The following is a 26949-nucleotide window of genomic DNA, read 5'->3' as shown; positions in this document are numbered from 1 at the left end:
TTATCTTTCCTTTCTCAATTCTTTCACATTTCTTATCTTTTATAATTATTTTTATTTTTATTTTGAAAATTTCAAATTTTTATTTTTATCTCTTTTCTTTTTCATAGGTCGGCTTTTCGCAAGGGAGGCTAAGCCTCCCTCGAGGCTAGCAAGCTCAACCTCGCTAGCATGTGGCAAGGCTCAATCTCACTTGCTGCCGATCTTCACCCATTGCCGTGGCCGACGACCGACCGAGGGAAAAAATAATAAAGAATAAAATATAAAGAGAAGATAAAAAATTATTAAAATGAGTGCATTGAAGAAAATCAAATCCGATTTTCCATACCGATTAATAGAAAATATTATTAAAGTTATTTTCAGGTTTTAACCGAATATTGAAAATTATTATCATTTTTCTTAAAAATGTGACAAAAATGACTTTCGTCACATTTTTTCGCAAAATGTTCGGAGCCTTAAAAGTGATAATTATATTTCGCGTTCGGCGTTTCGCATGTCCACCCTCGACGGACGACGATGAATTCAAAAAACTCATTCAAGGATGTCTCAACTTTATTTGGCGTTTGAGCGCCGCCGTCGAAATAGGATATCCAGAAGTCCAAATCATCCCAGAAAAGGACAAGACAGCATAGAAAGTGAGAGAAACGCGAGGCGACGGGCTTTCTCCGGGAACACCCCCCGTCCCAGATTGCTGTGAAGTTTGCCTTGGAGGTCAACGACTCAACCGTCTTTACCGAAAAGTCCATCTGTCTTTTCGTCCCCCGATTAATTTCTCTCTCCGCCGGTGTGGAAATTTGCAAAAGTCCAACTCGCGGAGCGGACAAAAAGCTCCAAAGCACCGACCGGTCGTCCCATTGGCCTCCGACCATCCCGAGTTTCGCCAAGATATCATTTTTTTGTCCAGCGAAATCTGCCGTCTTTCTCTGGTCACAGACTCGAAGCATGTCGGAAAGCGACATCTCTTACAGGTACTCTGTGTGTGTGTGTGTGTGTGGTTGCAGTGCGTCAGTAGACTCTTGAATGCTTTTGCCAGATGGGGTCTCAGTGCTTTGCTTGTCTGTTTGAGATGTTCCGCTTTCTTATCTGGGTCGCGGTTTTCTTGATGATCTCGTGGTAATGTTGCTTCTGATGGTGGCTTCGATGTCGAGGACGATGGTAGGATTTTTGTATGTTTGCTGCATTTGTCGCGCGAGTTTGGGACAAGAACTTCGTGATAGAATTCCATGGTTCTCTTTCTTGTCTCCTTTTCTACGTTGCCGTTTCCTTTTCAGAGATGTGTGGGTGTTTGATCCAGTCTAATGCAACCAAGCTCTCTAATTCTAAAAAGCTTCAGCTCTTTCTGGTTGATCGATCTTACATGGCCAAGTTTGTAACTTCGTACGACTGAATTTGGCTTTTGAAAAATTCTAATTTTTTGGCTCTTTGGAGTTGGGGAATGGAGGCATATGGAATGGTGCTCGTGCATATTTCTTTCGCTGGCTTCTAAATGATCCATCTCCTTGTTCTCCTTTAAGGGAAAGAAAAAGGAATAAAAAAAGTGCTTTTTTTACTGGTGAAAGTATGGATTTGTTGGACTGTGCTTATTGGAGAAAAAGATATTTTCAAGCTGGCAAGTTCGGTTGGCCATGTGTGCAATTACCATGGTTTACGGCGATATTATGTGCATAACTGATTACTACGGTTTACAGCGTTTATACACATGCCTTACCTCTATTCAACCATGTAAATGTGGAGGCTCAAAGTTGAGGACCGAGGGTTGGGCAAACCAGAACAATCCCTTGTGCAGCTTAGCAGTGATTAGTTACAGTTTTCATTTGCCAGACGACATCCTCAATTACGAGTCCGAGTTTTTTGCATCCTCTGTTCCAATAAGATTCCTGGCTAAATCCAGCTTCCCTCATAGCTCATGTGCTTAAGACCTTCTTTGCTGGTAAATCATTTAGATTTTCCAACTCGTGCTTCTAGTTGCATGGTTTCTCTTTTCTGGACTAGTACAGAAAGTTCCAATACGAGGATTTGCTAGAGGCTAGAGCATTGAAATGGTCTTATGCTGTACAATGACTCATTAGCATACACAATTTGGTCACTCGTGGATATCTACATGCATACCAGTTGAGTGTTCAGTACTTCGATGCCCATATTTTTGTGAAATTCATGTTCCTTTGCCTTGCAGCTGTGGTTCCTGTGGATATCCTCTGAACTTGGCATCTTCCAATCAAATTACTGCTGGAGTGGGCTCGAAATATGATAAAGACTTGAAGAAAGGTTTCACTACCTTTCTTTCGGTTGATCTCAGCAGATTCACCCAGGTGGATGAAGTTACGTGTTTTCCGGTTTGTTGGGGTCGTAACCACTTACAGACAAAACTTCTCTGCCGTAAGTGCGGTGCCCACATTGGCTATGGTTATAGGGAGTCGCCAATTCTTTGTGGTTTTCACTCGCCCGACTCCTCTAGATCTTCACACAATAAGTTCACCGTGAAGATTTTAGCTATACAGCCTTCGGGGAACTGCTAATTCTTTGACAATAAATGCTGTAGAAAGTTAGTCTAACCTTCATTGAGCAAGTTGCAGATGATTGCTTTACCCATATAGCAATATTTCATTTGGTTGCAGAGTTGAAATCACATTGGTGGCTTTGTACAAGAATACTGAGTATTTATCCTAACAACTTTATTTCTTGCTTGCCCTTTGAAAGCGTCATTCGTTTTGGAACGATCTTAATTCTTATGATTAGTTCTTCAAATCAATTCGTTGCTTACCCGTCTCCAATTTCTAGTCTCCTTTTTTTTTTCCCTATATCTGGCTGCAAGCATATGCCAGTTGCACCCAGAGGTGCAAATCCGTAAACTCTCTTTGCTGACTGTTGCATGAGAACTATCTATATCTACTAGCTGCTGTTTATCCATTTTTCAGCAGTTATTCTACAACTGCAACACTAGTAATGGTGGATGGTGGCGTGAGATCTCCTTCACAATAATGGTTCGGATTCGCCAGCTATTTCAGCTACATCATGGATGCAACTGCCTTTCACATTGGAGGTTTCCAAAACTTCACTAACTTTGATTAGCTTGTTGCCATGTGGAGAAACACTTTTGTGGTTCTAACTGAAGCTAGTCATTAATAGTCAAAGTTGAGGCTTGTTAAATCATAGAGTAGAGAGCTCAAATTAGTAAAGAAAATGGAATGTATAGTGTTCACAGGGCTTCTGTGAGTGGCGGTCTCGCTGCAATTCGAAAAATTTATGTTTCTCGTGAAAGCAGTTATTTATTGATCTCTGTCCTGGTCAATATACTCATTCTAATGAATGTTTGAGAGTTTCACCTCGCACTGCTTTAGTATGGTTTTTCGTGCAACGTTTTCTATGCTGCTTCTGCTTAACTGAAGCAATCTGTTGCAACTAGCAATGAGAGGATCAACCAGTTTTACTTGGATTACCAACTGGCATGATGGCTCGGTGTTCTCTTCAGTATCTTGCTGAAAATAGCATGGTGCCAATCTGGAAATAAAGGCGCCGAATTCGAACAACTTCACTGCAGCAGCAACTGCCTAGGATTTGGTGAACTCTCAGAAGTGATTTTTAAGCTCTTCAGTGTTTGGGATTGAAGATCTTTTGCTTCTGTCCAAAGAAAGGAAAAAGAAACCAATTGTGGCTGGTTTTGTTGGGCTGTTGTCCATCTCATTAATGGAGTTGCTGGTCCCAGGTCCTGGTTGCTCTGATGTCAACTATCGTTTGCTATGCAATTCAACAAGCCATTAACAGTTTAGATAAACAGCATAAATGTTTCTGTCTTAAGGGCATCCAATGGCATGGAGGCCTATTAGCTCAGTTGGTTAGAGCGTTGTGCTAATAACACGAAGGTCGCAGGTTCGAGACCTGCATGGGCCAAATCCATCCGATCTCTTTTAGCTGTTTGTTTTTCCCCTTGAAATTGAGTTTTGAGCTATCTATCCATATGAACTTTTTCATTTTTTCTTTTGACTAAGGCATGGTGAGAGATATAGTCCTGATGATCCCCAGACTTTCGATATCACACAAAGATATACATTAAGAGAAGATACAGAATGGAATGACCCCCGGCGCAGAGTTTATTTCGCAAGTTTCCATCACAGGCAGCTAATCAATATTTGCAGAAAATTTCAAATCTGTCGGCGCCAACAATTTTGCAGGCATGCGCATTTGACCTAATGTAATGGAAATCCTAAATGAAAATGCATTAGGTTTGGTGATGGAATTCTGATTCAGGACAACGTCAACATGCGATGATTAGTGTATTCTCGTCGTCATCGTTGGATAACCAACCTAGCAATCCCCCAAGCGCAAACTAAACCTGGATTAGTTATGTTCTTAGATGCAAACTTGACATATTCATTGTTTTTACATTGTCAACAACCCCGCATTACATCCAAAAACAACGAAAATTGACGTAATTGCAATTTCTGTTTTGCCATTCGCCACTGATCAGCATCTGGTGCGCGAACGAATGAGACTGATCCTATCGCTCGGGGCATGGCGAGCAAGAGTTCGAAACATACAAGCTTATTAGTACTTAAAACCGAGGTTCACTAATCTGATCGACCTCACGAAATATACGTTCGACTATGATTGACCCGTGGAGAGACAAACTCGGCTTTTCTTAATAGAAAACGTTAAAAGCACGTCAGATTTGCATATTTATTTTGTCCCCTCGTGAATATTTTAGCTAGAGCGAAATAATTCGATGGTCATTTTAATTCCGAAACACCGTGAACTTCATCCGTTCTCGCTCTCTTTTTCTTTTATTTTGTTAACTGAGAACGGTGACTTTGAGTCGCATTCGCTATCGATTGAGGCGAGCAGGACGAAGTTAATCGAGTAGGAGGAGCTGAAGAAAGAAATTGAATTGGCCCAACAGCAGTAAGTTTTTACTCCTGTGCAGCGAGATTAGTCTATCGTTTGGAATAGACTTGAGACCTAATGTTTGACAACGATTCGGAAATTGATGGCTGGGATTAGGTGTTAGAGATTTAACAGTCGGAGCTATTCAGAGCACTTGAAACCCCCCCGCCAAAAAAAAAAAAAATGTGATTTTCTTCCAACAATCGACGAGAACAGCCGCAGGCGCAGGTCCCATGTCAAGAAACTTTTGCTATAAGTCAGTACCATAGTGGGACAAACATTATTTTTAACCAAGATTCTGTTTATTAATTGCTTGGCTTAATTTTGCAAGTGGCATGCCAAATTTAATGGCATTAAACCTGCAGCTATATGAATATATTCATTTATATATATTCAAGCGCGAGCATAAAAAAGAAAAGGGATAAGCGCCCTAAAATTCTTCGTAAAAGCGCAATTTAAGTCTTAAAAACTTATCGTCAAAATACAATTCAGTGGTACAACTATATCAAAATGCAATCGATAGAATGACTTGATTTCATCAATCTAACTGGTTTTGGGACTTGTTTTGCGCCGTTTTCGAAAGTTTCAAGGTTCAATTGTACTTTCTGACGGATCTTGAGATTTGATTTGCACTTTTTCAAAAGTTTTGTGGCTTAATTGTGCTCTCATGATAAGCTTTAGGACTTTTGATGCAATCATCGCAAAAAAAAAAAAGTAAAAAAAGGGAAAAAGTCTAGGGGAGGTTAAATTAGTTGTTAAATAGAAAGGGGAGAGGGGAGATTAAGAAGAAATTTGCTTTTCTTAGAAGCCAAAGAAGAACAACTGGAAAGTAATTTCCTTTTTTTTTTTTAATTATCCCCCACCACAAAAAGGGACAGCCACTATGAGCTTGTCCCATATAGGACCCCCCTTCAAGAACAGAGTCTCTCTCTCTCTCTCTCTCTCTCATGGCTTTGGACTTACTTTGACTCTTGTATAGTACTATCACTGTAGCAAGTTAGCAACTGCTCTCTCTCCCTCTCTCTCTCTCTGCAGTTAGGGTTGGTAGTGGTGCGGTAGTTTTGGTCCCGCAGAGAAAGTCATCCCCAAACGCCTTTTTCTCTTCGATCCCAACCCCGTGAAATCACGTCAGTGGTTCAAATCGCGTGAAGAATCGGAGAGGGTTCGTTTCCTTTTTTCTCAAAATCCTCTGCCCCCTCCCTCTTGAATAGCAATTTCTCTTCACTTCTACTTTCCTGGCAATGCTTCGGTGAGTCTTGGGTCTAGATCTACGGGGTGCACGGCATTGGCCCCGTACGCGTCTCTTTTCATTCCGTCTTTTCGTACCCGCATTGCGAGTGCGGGTGGGTTTTTTCGCGGCTAGATTCGGGTTCCAAGAACGCTGATTTCTTGGCTAAAGATGCGTGCATTGGCTCCGCATTGTTGGGTTTTGTGTTCCAGGGCTTGGTAGACAGGTGGGTTCGGGGCTGTTGCTGCGATGGAGAGTTCGCAGTCGTCGAATCGTTTTCGAAGAATTCCGCGCCAGCCTAACTACGGCGCCACCTTTGCTCATCTTAAGTTGGACCCATTGGTTAGTATTTTCTGTTTCTTGATCATTATGCATATTGTTAAAGTGTTGACCGTCAGAAATGTTTTGTGTTCGCATTGCACCTTCATTGGCATACTTAGGAAAGAACTCCGAGAAAGAGAAAAAGTAGTTCAGGTAGATGCGTCGAGGTTAAGAGATGTTGCCCATGACTTGCTGGTTTCGACAAACTCGTTGCCACTTTGCAGTTTTAATGGGAATGGCCAGTTCTGCTGCTGTGAGCGTTTTTTTATTGACTTGCGAAATGTAGTTGGCGGAACTCCTATTGAAAGGTATCACACGGCGTCCTAGTGAAAGGCGTCGTATCCCTGGATGCTGCCAAAAGTATTTATGATTGGTCGGCAGCTTGCTGTTCCTGACAACGCTTTGCCAAAGGGTTCTCAGGAAAGGGTTTCACACAAAATTCTCATGACTTGACAAAGAAATGGCGCCTTCTCTAGGATGACAAGTGGTGCATTGAAGGACATCAGGACGAATGTCCTTCTTAAACATGGTCTGCTTATCTAAATGTGGGCAAGGTCATGTGCATGATTTGGACTAGAGGAAGCATGCAAGTAGGGTGCGTTTATTTCAATGAAAACTTCATGATAAATGAAAATAGTTTCTATGGGTTTTCATTTGTTTGGTGATTTAGGGAAAGTGATTTCCTTCTTGCCGGAAGGGGAAATTGTTTTTCCCCAATCTAAGCTTGTTGTTTTCACATCATGGAAGACGTTTTCCGTAGACCGATTAGTTTTCCATTAACCAAACACCAGAAAGTCGGAAAATAATTTCTAAAAAACAGTTTTCCTTTGAACAAACGGACCTTTAGTCGCTTTGATCCATGACTCTTCATTTGATTTGTGCAAAAGCAACCTTTCTTTATGAATCTGGCTAGATGCCATTAAGCTTTTCAATTATTTGGATATCTTGAATCTCAGTCTTTCATTTCCTACTTATTAATCTTTCTTCTGTATTTGTGGCGCATGGCCCCTGAACTATAATCAGCTATTCATTGGAATTATCTTTTGAATGTCTTGTAACTTTGTAATAGATGTCTCTCTGCTATAATCTATGACAAACGAGCCACTAATCTTGTCTTTTTCTCATTGTTTATGGATGCCTATCACTTTCCTTGAGAATTGTCTGGAGTTCGCATCGGTTGGAGTCTTTCTGGCTTCTCTTCTGTCTATATCCGGCTGAAAACATTTATTTTGGTTGTTGAATCAGATTTCAAGAATGTTCACATCAGTTTTTCATTTTCCTATCAACGAACCATTCATGTGCCGTGAGTTTTAGCTGGTTTCATCCTTCTCATTTTCAGAAGATGACTAGTTGACTTGGCACTGTACTAATCGCAGCTGTTTGATGGAATTGACATCGTTTTGGATGTCTGAAGGCCTACCAAAGATATCATTTTATCTTGCAAAGATCCTCTAAAGTGTCTTTTCTGATCATCTCTACTGCTTAAGTGAACACGGTGTTGGTTATTTTTCTGCCATCATAAGTATTCAGAATTTGCTTACATGCAATAATTGATGCTGAATGGTAAATGCTTGATCTAGAGAAGTTGAGGGCTTTCCTAACAAATTCTTCATGTTCATCTCAGCTTGATGAAAATCTGGAGCAATGGCCGCATTTAAATGAACTTGTCCATTGCTACAGAACTGACTGGGTTAAAGATGATAGCAAGTACGGGCACTATGAGAGTGTCAGTCCAGTTCTTCTTCAAAATCAAATATTTGAAGGACCTGACACTGATATTGAGACAGGTAATATTAGCGCAGATGTATGGCTCATGTTTTGAGAAACCAAAACTAAATTTGGAGGAAAGGAAAGAGCAGTGGTTTAAAATCTGGTTACTTCTTAAAGAGCAATCTGGTTTTGGTGGGTCTGTTTGGTACATGCAACAGAGGAATGTATTAATCAACTTGCTATGGTTGTGTGGCCTCCTACACTTTTGGCCCGTATTAAGTGGCTTGTTGTGGTGAGGAAACTTAGCGCTCTGATTCTCTGAATACTCCCATCAATTTGTCTTAACTAGTGGCATATATTTTTCATGGTAATGTAGATGATACCTTAATTTAATGGAGGAGGACTTTCTTATCGATGGCTTTCTTCCTGTCACTTAACATGAATGGTTTATTTACGAATTTCCTTTTCATTGATCTACAGAGATGCGTCTTGCCAGTGCCAGGCAAGCAAAGGCAGATGACACTACTGATGATGACGTCCCTAGCACTTCGGGAAGACAATTTACAGAGGCTACATCTTCCGACTCTAAGGTTGCACTTTTGTAGGCTTGCTTACTGATTTTATACTTCCATCTATCTATAATGCAAGTTATTTTTCCTCTCATTCAGTAATAGTGATTACCATAAACAATAGGAGACGTAATTTGTAGACTGCAAAGCTGCTGTAGACTGGTCTGTTTACTTCTTAGTCACACAATGAATTTCATTGACCTTATATTTTCCTCCTATCTACTTGCATTTCGATTACACGTTTTACATTTTTTGGTTTTAGTATCACACTCCCATACAGTTCAATCTTTCTGTTTTACCTTAGTAAGTGACAAGGATTAGTTGTATCATGTCTGTGCATACAGCATTTTGGTGTATCTCCGCTGCCTGCTTATGAACCAGCGTTTGATTGGCAAAATGAGAGGTCAATGATATATGGCCAGAGGATTCCGGATTCTCATGTCTCACAACACAGCAGGTTATCTACAAGCATTGAAGATTTTCACCATCCTTTTATGTCTCGCATGTGAGTTTTCAATTTAATTTGCCTTTCTTTTGTTTTATCTCTCACCCATATATGTTTCCCTTGGTTTCCAGTGGATTGAAGATCTCGGTGAAAGTGTTATCTCTCTCATTTCAAGCAGGATTAGTCGGTATGTGTTCAGACTGCAGTTTGGCTTTAAGTAAAAGAGCTGCTTTCTTAATTCTTAATGCACCTAACTAAGTGTTTTTCTAATAACGACCTTCTTATCTGGGAACCTTTTCCCACAATTTCCATTTTCAATAGAGCCATTTCACGGTACGATAAGCCTGTACAATAGGGAGAGGAAAGAAAAGTTGTCAGAAGACTTTTATTTTCGAGTGCTACCAACTGAGACACAGGATGTAAGTGAATTAGTTTTCCTTTCGTTTTCCTATCTTCTAGCTAAGTTCGGTGATTAACAACCTTCCACTGATGAAGTCGTGTTTGGATATCGTCATCAGAGCAAAATGTCAAATGAGCCACGTGGAATTTTCTATCTGGATGCACCATCAGCATCAGTTTGTTTGTTAATCCAGCTGGAGAAACCCGCAACTGAAGAAGGCGGAGTTACTCCATCCGTTTATTCACGCAAGGAGCCTGTATGTGTTTTTACACCTTAACATTCTTCTATGATTCAACACTCCAACAGTGATCAATGAACAATCTTTACACACTTGTGATTTATATTTTTTAAAGGAATTTGATAGTGTGGTAGACTCTTACTACCTAACAACCTCTTTTTGTTATTAAAAAGAGATCCAAATGGCATGGTGCCTATTTAGAACTATAATCTGATTGTTTGGTTTGTCAGTTGCATGCTTCTGTATAATTTCTTCTTCTAGGCAAATGTTATTTTAGGATTCCATCAATGATTCCCTTTTTAGTCTGTCAACTTTAGAAATTAGTAGATACCGACTCCATGAACACCTTTGCTTTGTGTCCCTGCTGGCAGCTAGATTTACCCGAGCATTTCCCTATACTGTCATCATACAGGGAGAAATGAACACAGGTTCTTAGTACTTCTTTTTTTATCAATCTCGTAATTATGAAAACTTGTTGACTGAGCTATGGTAGATTGAATTTGATTACTTGCGAATTATACCATGCTTGCACCAACCTTCTTCTAACCTTCGTTCACGAGCTGAGATATGCTGTTTCCAGTGACTTGAAGACTGACCTGGATAATGCAATGAACGTCCTTACCCTTGCGGCAAGACTTCTCCTCAAATATGAACTTTTAAAGGGAAAAATAGATCACACGAAGCAGATTATCTATTTCTATTTTCTTGTCTGATGTTGAAGGAATTTGAAATTTGAGAAATTGAAGTAAATTCACTCAAAGTCAGCTTAATATACATGATTAATTTCTTGTAGTTCTTGTGAACTACTAGTTTCTGAATGATCCACCCCTGTAGATTGTCTTGTAATAGGTCCACATCCTTGCTGCCCTTTTGCTTTCCTTTAGGTGATAAAAAAGGTCCATTACTTCTTTCATTGTTAATATGTTGAGATCTATGGGTGTACAGAAAATAAAAAAGCTGAAACAAACATGTTGCATTCTGCTATCTCATCCATCAAAACCATGAAGCCACCTGTATTGGACACATTAAATGGCTGGATGGTGGGAAACAGTATGTGAGTTGATCTCTGTATGAACAGGAGTTGGAGGTTAGAAAAAGGCCAATTTCAAACTCCGTCGTTTACTTGATTTTATTCTCACCCATATGTGTAAATCTCCTCAATGACCTGATTGAAAGGCTTCCTTTGATCTCTTGTACTTAGTTTTATTGGGAGGTTGCACTTGTTGGTGTTCCAAGTAAAATATTAGTTATTCATTAAATAGGATCCTTTGAATCAGGTGTTGTGCTATCTCAATTATATTTGCAGGTGCACTTGACTGAGAGAGAGAGGCAGAAATTGCAGGTGTGGTCCCGAATCATGCCATACAGAGAGTCCTTCGCCTGGGCTATCGTTCCATTATTTGATAACACCATTGGTGCAGCTTCTGGTGGCTCTGCTTCTCCTAGTAGCCCTCTTGCTCCTAGCATTTCTGGGTCCAACTCACATGATGGCGGAGTGGAATTTCAAAGATCACATTACATGGGAAGCTGGGTTATTCAAGTGGAAGCTCAGTTGTAGTTGAAATATCGAACTTAAACAAAGTCAAAGAAAGCTACACTGAGGATTCACTTCAGGTACAGCATGAGCGTGTTTGTTAGATCAATACAGCATGAGCGTGTTTTTTAGATCAATCATTTTCCCTTTTTGTTTGCTTATGTGTATCTACTGGAACCATGGACTTATTTCATATTTCCAGACACACGTCCCTTGGATGGTTCATATATTGTTTCTCCAAGTTAAGACAATAAAGAAAAGAATGTCATTCTCCAAAATAAGCAACCTGTCAGCCCTTCATAATGATTAGGAACTCGGTATTTTGGTTTTTATTATTTCCTTTGTTAATTTAACTTGTGTTGTCTTTCTGTCAACTCTTTTTATTATAGGTTATATGAAGATCATATACTTTTAATTAGGCATTTGATGTGTCTCTTCTATTAACTTTCACCACCATAAAGAACTAGTATATATTATAGGATTCTTTTGTTGCTCAAACTAGGGGAACCGTTGAAGTACTGATGCAGTTAAAAAAGAACTCCAACTTGAATGATTGTGAAGGATGTTGTGTTTCAGATTACTATATTTGATGTTCCGTTACCCGATTTTTTTTTTTTTTTTTTTTGCGAATGACCCAATAAAATGATATTAATTCCGCAGAAAATTAAGTTTGGCTTTTATCATCTTAATATCCAGCCTCTCTTGGCAAGACGGATGGCCTTGTTATGTTTCCATTCTACGAGAAGGATTCAGCCAATTTGTGCTATTATTTACTTTCTATTCTGAAACTGTTAGAGTTGCTTGGTTCAGACAACAGGCTCTTCAGCGCAATTTCAAGTTAATTCTGCATTGCCTGATGAAGAAAATATTTTCAGATCTAGCTCTCATTTTTTTCTGTGTGGGTGGAGTTGGGGGGAGGGTTTGAATTTCATGACTTTCCCAATAAATTAGTTCCATTGCAGTTCTCAAGCTTTGGCGATGTGACAGTTATCTGGCATTGATTTTAAGATGTAGGAAGGAGCAGGTCTTATTTGGATTCTCTTTGAAACCTAATTTCAGGGTAGAAAAGCATATAGGATTACAAGTGAACAATTTTTTTATCAGTTCAAGTACTTATTCCACTTATATTGTTGTTTGTCTGTGGTATCCTTTATTTTGTAGGATCCAAAACGCAAGGTTCATAAACCTGTGAGAGGTGTTTTGAAACTTGAAATTGAAAAACACCAGACTGGTCATGTGGATTTGGAGAATGCATCAGAAAATGGTAGCATGACCAATGATTCTGTTGATCCAGGCGATACTATTGCCGCTTCTACTTTGTCAAAATGTCCCAGTAGTGGTTCTGATGGGACCCCAAGTAGCAATGCCAAATGGCATTCCTTTGATGGAAAAGAAGCCTCAGACAATAGATTGAACAGCCGAGGAAATTCAGATTTTAATGCTGATGATGTAAGTAATATACCCCATCATTCTCTCGATGAGGACATAATTACGGCTAGGGAAGGAAAATGAAGATAGCTGCATGATTTTATAATAGTTTTAGGAATTAAGCTCAAATTATGGCTAGGGAAGGAAAATTAGGATAGCTGCATGATTTTATAATAGTTAGTTTTAGGAATTAAGCTCTGAAATAATTCTTTTGTAGGTGCATAAATGTACATACTCGTATGAAAATTCGATTTGCTGTGACACCATGGACCAATTAATAGTTGGGGTGAGGGAAGTTTTAATCCAGTAATTATATTTCTCTGACTTAATTTATTCGATTGTATAACTTCAATGGGCTAAGTGTTAGAGCTCACTCTGCCATTGGGTGCCTACTTTTTGGATTACTAAAAGACAGTATTATTTAAAGAGCGTAGCCTTAGAGGCAGTTGAGGAAAATATCCAAAATAACAGAACATAGGTGTCTACAGACGAGGTAGTGGATGGTCTCAAATAAGCTGTTAGAAAAAGGAAAATGCAGGGACTCACTAGGATATCCTGTCATGGGATTAGAGTGACAAAAAAGTTGACAGAATGCGCTGCACTAAAATGTTCCACTACTATTTCACGGGCCAAATTGTGTGCATGTTCAAGGGTTATCGACTTGTGGCTTGCATTGTCTTGTGATTCTCCATTGGCCCCCTTTCATTGTGCTCAAATGAACTATTGTTGTTTGTATGCAGCAGCAGAATTAAATGCTTGCTAGCATTGGTGGGATTGTCAACATAGAATAAATCTTTCAGCTGGAATAAATCTCTTGAACTACTTATATTGTGAAGGTTTTTTGTACCATGCTTGCAACTCCTTAATGTTTTTGTTGAACTTCTTTCACTTCTAGTAGAGAAAATATTTAAAGCAAGAAGAAACGAGAAATGTTTGGAGGCTTGAGAGGGGTTGGGAATTGGGGGGTGGGGTGTGATTCTTTAAGAGGTACAAAGGAAGCTGGTCAGACCTAATCTGATTTGTGCTTTTGTTTTGTCGGATGGGTCTACAATTTTCTTTTTGGTGGGTAATTGCACTTTTGCGATCCTGCTGATTGTAGATCATTATGTGCCCATACAAGCTACCTACTAGCATGTTCATCTTGAAGAATAATCACTGATGTTTGAGCATGTACTTTTGCATGGGCTTCATGAGAATGTTGATTATTTTCCAGTTCCAAGCCTTCGACTTCCGCACCACAACAAGGAATGAGCCTTTCCTGCAGCCTTTTCATTCTCTCTATGTATATCCCCTAACAGTGGCTTTGAGTCGGAAGAGGAACTTGTTTATACGGGTTGAACTTAGAAAGGATGATGCTGATGTACGTAGACAGCCTCTGGAGGTAATTCAAGGACAACATATTGTCAGTTTTTACATTCTCGTTGATGAACTCTTTTTTGTGAATGATTTATACACAAGCTGGCACCCCTTTAGTGCCTATAGCTGGAATTATCTATTTCCCTATGAATATTTTTCCTCAATTTTATGAATTATCTATCGCATAGGCACTGTATCCAAGGGAGCCAGGTGTGACACTACAGAAGTGGGTCCACACACAAGTCACCGTTGGAGCTAGGGCACCTTGCTATCATGACGAAGTTAAACTTCTTCTTCCTGCCATTTGGACTCCGCTTCATCACCTATTATTCACTTTCTTCCACATTGATCTTCAAACAAAGCTTGAAGCTCCAAAGCCGGTAATCTTTCCTTTTAGATGAATATTTGTTTTGCTGAATGATCTCTTATTGTGCCTAAATTGTTGACTTTGCGTTCCGTAACTTTCTTATGTTCCATACATAATATTACCTGGCTACTTCCACTTTCTATTGCATTAATGTAATTTTTCTTTTCCCATTTAATTGATTTTCCAGGTGGTGATTGGTTATGCAGCACTTCCACTGTCTACACATGCTCAGTAAGCACATGCATTTGACCCCCTGTCCTGTTCCTTATGCTTACAAATGGGAATAATGGTTCAACCATCGTACGTGTTTGACCCTATCTTCAACCTTTGTTGGAGTTCATCATGACGTGCATGTAAAAACCAGTGTCAATGCCTGATGTCGTGGTTGAGTATTTACGAGAGGTTCTTTACCCGAAACATGATAAAATGGCATGATTATTCTGTTAATTTAGGAGCTTGTTTACATCTGTTTACCTTTATTTGCTGTGTAGGTGAGTCTTGCTGTCTTAATTTGCAGTCCTTTTCTATTTATAAGTGGTTACCCTAGGCCTAACAGGTGTGGTTTTGAGCAGGTTGCGATCTGAAATTTCTTTGCCAATCATGAGAGAGCTAGTTCCGCATTATCTTCAGGATGCTGGAAAGGTACAAGTTGTGTCAGTCAGCAGAATAACACCTGTACTGTTTGTTATTTTGCATGTCAATATGCCATTATATCATTATCTAGTAAGAGTGACAGGAGTCTTGACATGCTTTAACTTTAGACTAAAAGCTAGACTGCTCTTTCCAATCTCGGTGGTCTAAGCTATTCCATCCTAGTTGCTTCTAGGTTTCCTGCATTGTCAATATCTCAACTTTTGGCCCCTCTCCTCATAAGAAATATTTGTTTTCTCCTTTGGGTTGAACTGGAGCAAGTCAGATGCCTTTACTGATGGCACTTGCTAGCAGATTTATGTCTGGTGATGAAGTTCTTCATGAATTTCAAACACTCATATCAAATGACAAAATATATGCACGGACGCATGCCTGGACGCATGGACACACATGAATATGCTGCCAGGTTTCTATGCTGGGGTATCCTGAAACTGAGATGCTTCTTCAAAGACCATTAGGTTTATTAGTCTATAGAGCACCATGGTTACTGCTAAGTAGTTTTTTTGAAATTGTTTCCAGATCTCTTGTAGAAGAATGGATATGATTTGCTAATAGGATGTTTGGCTCTTGTCTTTTCATTAAATTTGTAAATAAAAGGAATGTGCCACCCTTTTGCAGGAGAGGTTGGACTACTTGGAAGATGGGAAAAACGTGTTTAAATTGCGCTTAAGACTCTGCTCATCTTTGTACCCTATTAATGAGCGAGTTAGGGATTTTTTTCTTGAATACGATAGACACACACTGCGGACAAGCCCACCCTGGGGTTCCGAACTTCTGGAGGTACTATTTTAATAGATGCTATCTTTCAATAAGCATTTGGTCTCTTCTTTATGTCTAATTTGTCTGCTTCACGAGTGTAAATGGGCCCTTGACTTCAGCAATATTTAGTCCTGTTTTCCTTTGAAAGATATTTCAATTTCTGTCTGTGGATTTTCTTCTAAATTGCTGTGGATGATGGTTTGTTATGACTTGGCCTATTTTGATTTCATTGCAAATGTTCTTTTGCAGGCTATTAACAGTCTAAAGAATGTCGACTCTACGGCTTTACTCCAGTTCCTTCACCCAATCTTGAATATGCTACTACATCTTATAGGCAATGGTGGAGAAACCCTTCAGGTCTTTAAATAGATATACTCTGTTTTTTCTCTGTCCTTTCAAGGAAGAAAACATTCACTGGAAAAAAGCGTATATACATTGTAGAATGACAGATCTTTTAAATTCAAACGGACCATTTGAAGCAAAAGGAATATAATAGGAGATTTAGGGACAAGTCCCCAAAAAGGAACTATTGAAATGTGCTCTTGCTTTCTCTCCAATTGCCTCAGTATGTTTTTCTTTAATGGGCCAGCTTTGGTGTTTTTCTCTATCCTTTAATAACAAGCAGTATCATAATTGACTAGTGCATGATGCATATATTTGATGTTCATTCTACTTTCACTTGATTCTTATGGTTTGCAGCCTCATATTTTACTTGTCATTTTCAGGTAGCGGCTTTCAGAGCTGTGGTGAATATTCTGACTAGGTTTGCTCTTCACTTTTGATGCTTAATGTATTGAATTGTACACGCACCTTTTGTTCGTGCTGAGCATGAATTTTGAGCCTTTTTTGTTGTTGAGGATGACATGCTTATCTCTAAATGGAGTCTTGTTAAATGCTGTATGTGGATTCATTGCCATGTGAAAAAGAAATTAAGAAACAGATGCATATGCAAAAAAACGACCCTTTTCTTGTGCATCAACTTTCCTTTTCGCCTTTACAAGTAATCCATTCTCTTGGAATATAGTATATGGTCTGTAAACTGCTATGGTCACATCTGGCCCCTTCGCATTTGGTAACATGTGGATTTTGTGCCATAGGGCGCAACAGGAGTCTGTGGATGACAATGAAAGAAATCGTTTTCTTGTTAACTACGTTGATTATGCATTTGATGACTTTGGGGGACGTCAACCACCGGTTTATCCTGGTCTCTCCGCTGTATGGGGGAGCTTAGCTCGAAGTAAGGTAAAAGCTTGCTGGCTGGTCATCTGTTTTGGCTGTTAAACTTTGAGCACAGTGATGGATTATACTCAGTTTTTGGGTACCATATGTGTATGATGTGTTGATTAAGTTCTCTCTCCAATTCACCCATTGTTTCAGTGATTGTTTACCGACACAAGACACCATTTCCTAGTTACAATGAAGTGCCTTCGTTCATAATTTTATGCTTTTGTTTTCTTTCTGGAACCATCTTCATACCAGGATTTTCTTGCATTTCATTTCATTTAAAGAGCTGCTGTTTCTGGCTATATATATTCATAAGCTGCTGAGAAAAGTGTTTGTTATTTTTCAATCTGTTACCTTTTTTAACGTGTCAAAGTTTACCAAGGTTGAAATCCTTCCATTTCTGTCAGTGTATTTAATGGACATTGGTGTAGTCTTTGCTTTGGTTGCTGAGATTAATTTCCTTGTTATTAATTGTTAATGAAGAGCAGACTAATAGCAGCCAATTCAGCTCCACTGGTTTAGTCAACCAGGTAAAAACAGTAATATCAACGAGAGAGAAAATGTAGTTAGTGTACAAAACCTTTTGCAAGTGGAAAAACATGCTGCATGGATGCTGCACCCTAGCTGCAGGATATCAATGTAAAGCTAATACTATGCTACTCCTGATCCCTTTGTTCAGGCTAAAGGCTACCGTGTTGGACCGGTCTATGATGACGTATTGGCTATGGCTTGGTTTTTCCTCGAACTAATTGTCAAGTCAATGGCCTTGGAGCAGACTCGTCTTTTCTATCACGTTCTTTCACTAGGTAGGTTTTAAAGCGTCGGAATATCCTCTTTGTGTCTTCATTAAATATGAGTATGTCTGAAGAGAAAAGGTCTATGCTTATGTCAAAATCTTAAGAAGAAATTTATTATTGTTCTGACCCTTGCTTGAAAGGTCAATGCTAAGGTTTCCTCTGCTTCTATTTTCGCAACAATTGCAATAGTTAATTTTAGGTCTGTAAACACGTGCTCTTTTTCGAATAGTGCAATCATTTCACCATTTAATTTGCATTCTGAATCATTGCACGATCCTTAAGTAGTCTTATTATCCTTTATTTTGCAGGTGAAGATATTCCACCTATGCAGCTGAAAGAAGGCGTATTTAAATGCATATTGCAGTTGTACGATTGCCTTCTAACAGAAGTCCATGAGCGTTGTAAGAAGGGATTAAGCTTGGCAAAGCGGTTGAATAGTAGCTTGGCCTTTCTCTGTTATGATCTCTTATCAGTGGTTGAACCACGCCAAGTTTTTGAACTAGTACGCTTTTCCTTTCCATTTAATGTTTGATTGTCCCTAATGGAATTTACTAGTTCGAATATGACTCTTTCTTGTTCGAGGGATCCTGGCTTCCTGCAAAAATATCTGCTTTATTAATATTAAACTGAATTTCTACATCTTAAGATTGGATAGCTTATGTTGAAGTGATTAACTTAGGGAGAATTTCACATATGGCTTGGAGTAAGTTTGTGTCAATTACAGTTGTGTTCAGTTGTATTCTTACTTCTCATTCATCTGCTACAGGTGTCCTTGTACCTGGACAAATTTTCTGGAGTATGTCAATCGGTTCTTCATGATTGCAAGCTCACATTCTTGCAGATTATATGTGACCATGATCTTTTCGTGGAAATGCCTGGAAGAGACCCTTCAGATAGGTAAGTGGATGCGTTCCAGAAATGAGATTTGCCTCGTCTAATCTGCAAATGCAACATAAATGCACATCAACTCGCACCTATCACTTCGGATCCTCTACATGGGTAATCTAGTTTGTTGGAAAATGTGGTGGAGCAGTTCACAATCTGGTCCTCCTTGATGGCCTTTCGATTACATATACTTTTAGGAGATCTCTTGTATGCCCTTGAGCAATCATCAATTCCCAGTCTTGCTCTATGAATTTTTACAAGTTTTGCTTGAAAAACTAGTCCTTGTAACTGCTTCAGACTTTCTTTCCTTGCCTCAACATATTGTAACTTACACTGCGCACACTGCTGGTCTTAGTCTCCTTGGATTCTCCAGAAATATATTGGATGCGGAAGATCTTATCTATATGTACATGCTGCAGGAACTACCTGTCATCTGTCTTGATACAAGAGATTTTCCTCAGCTGGGATCATGATGATTTGTCTCAGCGTGCAAAGGTTGTGTACTGTGCTAATTATTTGGACCAACATGCACTTACATTTGAGAAACCGTTCTGATTATATTTCCTTTTATTTCCTCTTATAGTTTGCAAAGCTGGCAAACATGCTTGTTTCTTCTGTATGTTGACCTTTATCGTACAATTTCTGCAGGCAGCTAGAATATTAGTCATCCTCCTATGCAAGCATGAGTTTGATGCGCGATATCAGAAGCCTGAAGATAAACTCTACATTGCACAGCTATATTTCCCACTCATTGGACAGGTACGTTTCCCCATGAAGATCCCAGATTGTCTTTTATTTAGAGCTTTCCACTGAATTTTTGTTCAGTTTTCAATTTCATCTGCTTCCTTTCAGAACAGATTACAAGACAAATTTATTCTGGTGCCCAGCTTTTAGGGGTTCTTCTTGTACACTTTAAAGTATCATATCAAGTATCCTTTCCTGCATTTTCTCCCTAGTTAGAATGCATAAATGTCAAACATGGGCCAGTTGAAAGGTTAATTTTCATCTGTTCTTTTATAAGTGAAATTTTTGCTTTTCTTATTGTCTTGTGAAAAGGAACAAGTAGGTCGCACCTTCTTTTGATCCAGATATTTTATAGTATTAATTTTTGAGATATCAGAATATAAGAGAATTGCCTCTGAATTTATTTGCTGCATACCTATACTTCTTCACTGGGTCTAGAGAGTGTAGAGTCTGTAGGTGGAATGACTAAAGGTGCAGAGTTTTATATTCACAATCTTAAGCAGATTTATGTAAGTTACTGAGGTAGTTGCACAATACTTTGACACTTATTTGTCGTTGCATTTGAACAGGAAGATCACATAATTGCTCAAGCTTGATGCATAGGTCGATAGTACTAACCTTGATTATGACATCTCTGATCCTGAAGATGTTCAAAAAGAATCTAGAAGCTTAAGCTTAATTAACTTTTATGTCATGGTGTTTGATTTGTGTGATGCAGGGCCTAATGTTTAGCGTTCGTCTTTGCTACCAAATAATTACTTTACGCCCCAGTCATCACTTTAAAATTAGGCAATCAGTTTGACTAATTTGTGGTTGTACCTTTCGGGGCTTAAAAATGAAAATCGATAGTTGCTAATGCAACCCCGATCCTGGGGTTTAGTTGCAATACCACCTGTATCGTTGTGCCAAATTCGCCATCATTTTATTGTCTCTATTCATAGTAAATGTACTGACAATCACATGCAAATTGAAACTACTTAATGTCCCTGGTGTGACAACTATATGGATGATAGACTTAAATTTGTCTAGTGAACGCAATTTTTCCTTCCTAATATCTTTTGGTTCTCTCCAATGTAGTTTGCTTTCATGAGATGTGGGGAAAAGATTCATATTAAATAAACAAATCTAGCATTGTAGAAGCAACTTGGGGGTAACCTAGTTTCTCGCTTTGAAGTTCCTAGCATTGTCACGGTCTCGAATTGCTGTGTTACCCTTTATCCGTTTCTCTAAGTTCTGAAAGTTTCAAATTTGAATTTGTTGCAGATCTTAGATGAAATGCCTGTCTTTTACAACCTGAATGCTGTGGAGAAGCACGAAGTTCTGATTGTTATTTTGCAAACTGTGCGCAACCTAGATGATGCTTCACTTGTCAAGGCGTGGCAGCAAAGCATTGCTCGAACCCGACTATTTTTTAAACTCATGGAAGAGTGCCTTACTCTCTTTGAGGTTCTAGTCCATTTTAAACGTTTCGATTCTTTCTGGCCTGACTTCTGATTAGCTCATTTCCCCTTATCTGTCCTACTGGAATATCAGTAATAGATTTAAATCTTATTCTTTGCATTGAAATTCATTAGACTTGTCTGGTTTAATGTTGATCAGTGACTGAGAAAATTTGCTTGATTTCTTTCTTCTTTTTCGTTTATGAGTAAATTCATTGGAGGCATTTAGTTCTTTTAGTGGATAGATAGAGAGATGGCAAGTTAAATTCCTCAGCATATAGAGGTTCTTTACGAGATAGTAATTATAATCGTTCATTATCAGCTGAACTTATCATTTGTCGATGACACTTGCTTGTAGTTGACTGATGACAATGTTATTTACTCATGCCTTTTTTCTCCTTTGCTGTTGGGATTTTAATATTTCAACGACCATAAATTATCTATTTGTCTTTGCAGCTTGGAAGTCAGATTTACTTGGATGACTGAGTAGTCTGAGCGCTTTCCTCCTTGCTCAGAATAGTAACTGCATTTTACATGATTTTGCAGCATAGGAAACCTTCTGATGGCATGCTCCTCGGCTGCAGTTCTCGCAGCCCCACTGGGGATGGACCTGTCTCCCCAAAATACTCTGAGAGACTTTCTCCTGCAATTAACACATATCTTTCGGAGGCGTCAAGACAAGAAGTTAGAGTAAGTGAACTCTTGTAAAGCATTTGATGTGAGAGAACGGTCAATATGTTTTGTCTGCTGTCGTATTTCCTGATCTCAGAGGCCATCCTGGTGATTATTCTTTTTAATACTGACAGCCATCCTTGTGAATATTGGATTCCACACAAAGCCTCTAAGTTCTGCTGCAATATTTATATGCAGCCTCAGGGAACACCTGAAAATGGTTATTTATGGCAAAGAGTGAACTCCCAGTTGAGCTCCCCCAGTCAGCCGTATTCTTTGAGAGAAGCCCTAGCTCAGGCTCAGTCTTCAAGGATTGGAGCTTCAGCTCAAGCACTTAGAGAATCCTTGCACCCAATATTGAGGCAAAAACTGGTATGGTGTTTACCCTTAACAGTATTCACCATGTTGCAGCTCTTGTTTTCCTTATTTGAAGAAGTTTGTATCATTTGATGTTTCACTTAACTTAATGAAGACAGCTTATAATCTTGGCATGTACTACAGGAGCTTTGGGAAGAGAATTTAAGTGCTGCTGTCAGTCTTCAAGTTCTGGAAATAACTGAGAAATTTTCCACAATGGCATCAACTCATAGCATCGCAACGGACTATGGGAAACTCGATTGCATAAGCGCTATATTTATGAACTTCTTCTCCCGAAATCAACCACTGGAGTTTTGGAAAGCTCTATTACCTGTCTTCAGCAGTGTCTTTGATCTTCATGGAGCTACCCTTATATCCAGGGAGAATGATCGATTCTTAAAGCAAGTTGCTTTTCATCTGCTGCGGCTAGCAGTTTTCAGAAATGATAGTATTCGGAAACGGGCTGTTGTTGGGCTTCAGATACTTGTTAAGGTAAGCTCTCTAGACTTAATATCATGGTCTTCTCTGCCAGCTAGTACAACCAGATTATTGATGGTATGTATTTCACTATCAATTTGCAGAGTTCTTTCTATTACTTAATGCAATCTGCAAGGTTAAGGGTCATGCTGACTATTACAATATCAGAGTTGATGTCTGAGGTGCAAGTCACTCAGATGAAATCTGATGGTACACTAGAGGAGAGTGGTGAGGCGCGGCGACTTAGAAAATCTTTGGAGGAAATGGCAGATGAAGGCAAGAGCCCTAACATATTGAGGGAATGTGGTCTTTTTGAAAATACTCTCATCTCAATTCCAGAAAGATTGGCAGAAAATCGGTGGTCCTGGTTGGAGGTCAAATATCTCTCTGATAACCTTCTTTTGGCACTAGATGCAAGCCTTGAGCATGCTCTTTTGGTAAGTTATGATTGCATATGTGGTAGCATATTTGTGTTATGACTTATGAGTGAGGGGAACCTCATGTATATCGGTATATATCGGCTGCCATTCCTGAGATTGGATCAATTACAAATGGTTGGAGTAGTTCAGTCATCTGAGTCACCATTCTGGTTTGACAGTGGGTCGTGTTAAAGTTGTTGGCTGTACCACATCTGATCCAGCGAGCTTGCTGACCATAGACATATTGGCTTTATCATTAGTGACATGGTAATAATTTTTGGGGTTGTGTTAAGTGACCTTTCTCTGATGCTTGTTGTTCAGGGACCTTTAATGAATATGGATAGATATGCTGCTGCAGAGAGTTATCATAAACTTGCTATGGCTTTTGCCCCTGTCCCGGATCTTCACATTATGTGGTTGTTGCACTTATGTGATGCACACCAGGAGATGCAGTCTTGGGCTGAAGCTGCACAATGTGCTGTGGCTGTTGCTGGTGTTGTAATGCAGGTACATACAGTTAAACTATAAAATATAGTCACATACGACTTTCTTTTAGCGAACACACTTCTTCTAAGCTTGATAGTTGCCTTCTGTGTGCTGTCACAAAAAAGGTTCCTCTATACAATCACATTTTGCTAGCTCTCCAAGGAAAAATTGCTGTTTATAAATAGAAGTCCAATGCACTCTGCCTGTTGTGTGTTCGGAAGGACCTAAGTTATGCTTTAATTTCCAGCCGAATACTTTTATCCGTAATAGAACAAAAGACACAGGGTACGGACGAGTTCCCTACTCTTAATGGACAAGAGATACTGTCGGTAGGACGTCATTTTCCTCAACCAAAGTAAGTTTTTTCTGATTTGTGAGGTATCTAGAGTGAACCTCTCTATACTTCTCTACAAAGACTGCTCAAGCTGTTTGTTTTCTGAGATCTATTTATAGGAAAACTTATTGCTAGTTATCTCTACTTGATTGGACGAATATTTTCCATCGGTATTCATGCAGCCTTCTATATCTTACTTTACTTTCTGCAGGCCCTAGTAGCTAGAAATGATGGTGTCTGGAGCAAAGACCATGTAACAGCACTACGTAAAATTTGCCCAATGGTCAGCAGTGAGATTAGCTGTGAGGCATCTGCTGCAGAGGTTGAGGGGTACGGTGCTTCAAAACTCACAGTAGACTCTGCTGTGAAATATCTGCAGCTTGCAAACAAGCTTTTCTCTCAAGCCGAGCTTTATCATTTCTGTGCAAGCATTCTGGAGCTCGTGATTCCAGTCTACAAAAGCAGGAGAGTATATGGACAGCTGGCAAAATGTCACACCTTGCTGACCAATATCTATGAGTCAATCCTTGAGCAGGAATCGAGCCCAATACCTTTTACTGATGCTACATATTATAGAGTGGGGTTCTACGGTGAAAAATTTGGGAAGCTGGATAGGAAGGAATACGTTTATAGGGAGCCCCGTGATGTGCGCCTTGGTGATATTATGGAGAAGCTTAGTCATATTTATGAGTCCCGGATGGATGGAAATCATACACTGCACATTATTCCGGATTCTAGACAAGTAAAAGCCGAAGAGTTGCAGCCAGGAGTCTGCTATCTACAGATAACTGCTGTTGATCCTGTGATGGAAGATGAAGATTTGGGGAGCAGAAGGGAGAGGATCTTTTCTCTGTCTACTGGCGGGGTCCGTGCACGCGTATTTGATCGCTTTCTGTTCGATACTCCATTTACCAAAAATGGCAAGACTCAAGGTGGGTTAGAAGACCAGTGGAAGAGGCGGACGGTTCTTCAGACTGAGGGCTCGTTCCCTGCCCTTGTGAACAGGCTCTTGGTGATTAAATCTGAGTCTCTTGAGTTTTCGCCAGTAGAAAATGCAATTGGCATGATTGAAACCCGAACAGCTGCACTGCGCAATGAACTCGAGGAGCCCCGCAGTTCTGAAGGAGATCAACTCCCTCGCTTGCAGAGTCTACAGAGAATTCTTCAAGGCAGCGTCGCAGTCCAAGTGAGTGCATATAAATGGCCTTTGACAAATAACTGGCTTATGCTTGACCAAATAACTTTCTTCATGATGACTTCTGTTTTACATTCAATGACATTGTTGTAGGTGAATAGTGGGGTTCTTACTGTTTGCACGGCTTTCCTGTCGGGTGAGCCTGCCACGAGGTTGCGGTCCCAAGAGCTACAGCAACTCATCGCAGCACTTCTTGAATTCATGGCTGTTTGTAAGCGTGCAATACGGGTTCACTTCAGATTGATCGGGGAGGAAGATCAAGAATTCCACACGCAGCTCGTGAACGGGTTTCAAACTCTCACTGCAGAGTTATCTCATTACATCCCTGCCATCCTCTCGGAGCTTTGAAATTGTTGTACTATCACTTGTATCGAGTGTATGTGCCTAGGCTTTTGGTTTTCATTGGCATCTTTTGTAGTTTAAGTTGCCTCCTTTCACCCCTTGCCAAATAGCATCATTTGTTGTTTATGTTGGTAGGAGAATGTGTTCATATCCCCGTCATGTGTAATGTCATCTGTAATTTCCGTTGCGGAAGATGTGGATGCTTTCAAGAATTGTTCATATCTTTGACCTGGTTCTTGAATGTGAAATGCCCAACGAAATTCTGCTTTCCTTTTCTTTTTCTGTTTTTAAGTCTCAATTATCTAAACACTTGTCAGACAACCTAAGTCGCAAGAGGAGTATCGTTGATCGTTCCGAGATTGTTTAACGACACGCAAAGAGCTTATATGTGCCTGAAAATTCACTTGCATGACTAATCTGGATTTGTAATTGCTAATCCAATGCATCCATGATGAGCTGCTTTAACAAGTGAGGGTAACCTTTTCGTTTTCTTAAACCCTGCTAATCCGGGCCAATTGAGTTCACATGAGAAAATATATTCAGTAGTATTAAAGTGTCACGTCTGCGGCTGATGTTGCATGCATTTACTCGGTCATAACATTCGATACGTAGGAATTGAATTAAAGGTAAACAAGCAAGATTCTAGACCTTCTGCAAGGGACAAATGATGTAGAGCAGCTTTCAAAAAATTTAAATGCCTGCCCAACCGTCTCTTCGATCATCCTTTACGACCATGATTAATTTCCTTCTTTCAGGAGGAGCTCAATTTTTCAAGTTTCAGACCCTCGCTCGACCCCGTGCTCCTCCGAAGACCTCCATCTCGCTTAGAAGACCACCGTTTCAAAGATCTCCATCTTCTCTTCCATGGCCTCCATAACTTTGAGATTGCGAAATGTCGAGCAAGTGAGCTTGATATTGAGCTTGAATGTGGTCCGCCCGCTCAGTAGCTTGAAATTAGTCTGATTGGATTATAGTGATGCGCAGGTAATACGGTCCGACATTGTTTGGTACATTTACTGCTAGAAATTTTTCTGTTTGGTGCTGGAAAAATTTGAGATCAACAACAATCATGGAAAGGAAAAAAAAGTGTCTAGACACGCAAACACTAACAAGGAGTTTGTTGTTCCATGAAACTCCCCTTGATTGTAATTTCTCTCTTTCGCTTTATAAACTTCCCGCGGTGAGATTTTGAGAGTTTTCCATCTCTACTTTTATCTCACTATATTTCATGGAAGAGAGCAAGCTGGATCTCCAAATGTGGTTATTGAGCGTTTGAGAAAAAGAGCAGGTATTCTGCAAGAGGGTCGGCGATAAGCGAAGAGCGTCAGGTCGATTGGCCATCGAAAACAAAGAGTTGCATAGCGAGCGACAAGCTACCAAGTCCTAGACTAGAGGTTGCGGATCTCTGGCAATAGATAAACTGAAGATGAACGCTTACGCAGTTTTCCATTGAAGATCAAATTTTCATTAGCTTTTTAACCAATGCACTTCACCACTAACCCATCCCAACAAAGCTACAATCATCTCGATGCCTTTGACACAGTCCATATACATGTAGACCAACTAGTTATCTTCAGTAATCCAAGCCTTCAAACCTAGTATGATCCTTCCTCTTCTCTTGCACATCATTAGATAAGCAAGCACTATAGCCACCTTGAGGCATTTGGAATTCATCCGAGACATCGTTCGTGTATGGT

The 26949-nt window shown here is 39.7% G+C and overlaps 2 protein-coding genes and 1 non-coding gene across 4 annotated transcripts; all 3 read left to right on the top strand.

The window, feature by feature from the left end:
- The first annotated feature begins 669 nt into the window (after positions 1–669).
- Positions 670–3968, top strand: LOC115734860 (uncharacterized protein At4g08330, chloroplastic-like). 2 transcript variants are annotated; one of them, XM_048283114.1, is made up of 3 exons: positions 670–965; positions 2171–2373; positions 3467–3968. In XM_048283114.1, exons 1-3 carry the CDS (start codon positions 940–942, stop codon positions 3475–3477), a joined length of 240 nt encoding a protein of 79 aa, XP_048139071.1. In that variant the 5' UTR covers positions 670–939; the 3' UTR covers positions 3478–3968. The 2 variants fall into 2 exon arrangements, with proteins under 2 accessions (XP_048139071.1, XP_030521693.1); XM_030665833.2 differs by lacking the exon at positions 3467–3968 and having other exon boundaries at positions 2171–3304.
- TRNAI-AAU lies at positions 3812–3885 on the top strand. Its single transcript has one exon. It is a non-coding gene; the product is annotated as a tRNA-Ile (tRNA).
- Positions 3969–5816: 1848 nt separating the features above from the next.
- On the top strand, positions 5817–25522 carry LOC115734857 (guanine nucleotide exchange factor SPIKE 1). Its single transcript, XM_048281718.1, is given in 32 exon segments — positions 5817–6168; positions 6316–6445; positions 8049–8211; positions 8615–8724; positions 9048–9160; positions 9280–9335; positions 9470–9567; positions 9667–9804; positions 11093–11276; positions 11279–11400; positions 12482–12769; positions 13962–14129; positions 14293–14484; positions 14659–14702; positions 15044–15113; positions 15741–15902; positions 16131–16238; positions 16607–16644; positions 16979–17123; positions 17785–17911; positions 18211–18404; positions 18669–18799; positions 19207–19282; positions 19436–19546; positions 20795–20977; positions 21517–21660; positions 21841–22014; positions 22144–22491; positions 22581–22913; positions 23217–23402; positions 23927–24901; positions 25004–25522. Coding segments are annotated over 31 exon segments (5529 nt in total). The 5' UTR covers positions 5817–6168; positions 6316–6352; the 3' UTR covers positions 25259–25522.
- Positions 25523–26949: the final 1427 nt, after the last annotated feature.

The sequence above is a fragment of the Rhodamnia argentea genome, chromosome 7, assembly GCF_020921035.1.
Source record: "Rhodamnia argentea isolate NSW1041297 chromosome 7, ASM2092103v1, whole genome shotgun sequence".
NCBI classification, from domain to species: domain Eukaryota; kingdom Viridiplantae; phylum Streptophyta; class Magnoliopsida; order Myrtales; family Myrtaceae; genus Rhodamnia; species Rhodamnia argentea.
This window is presented reverse-complemented; position numbering and strand designations above follow the sequence as displayed.

What these genes read in the sequence shown, in the direction of transcription:
- LOC115734860 (XM_030665833.2), top strand. Translation starts at nt 940, where the DNA reads ATGTCGGAAAGCGACATCTCTTACAG. An exon ending in GAAAGCGACATCTCTTACAG is followed by an intron (nt 966 to 2,170) that starts GTACTCTGTGTG and finishes TTTGCCTTGCAG; the next exon opens with CTGTGGTTCCTGTGGATATC.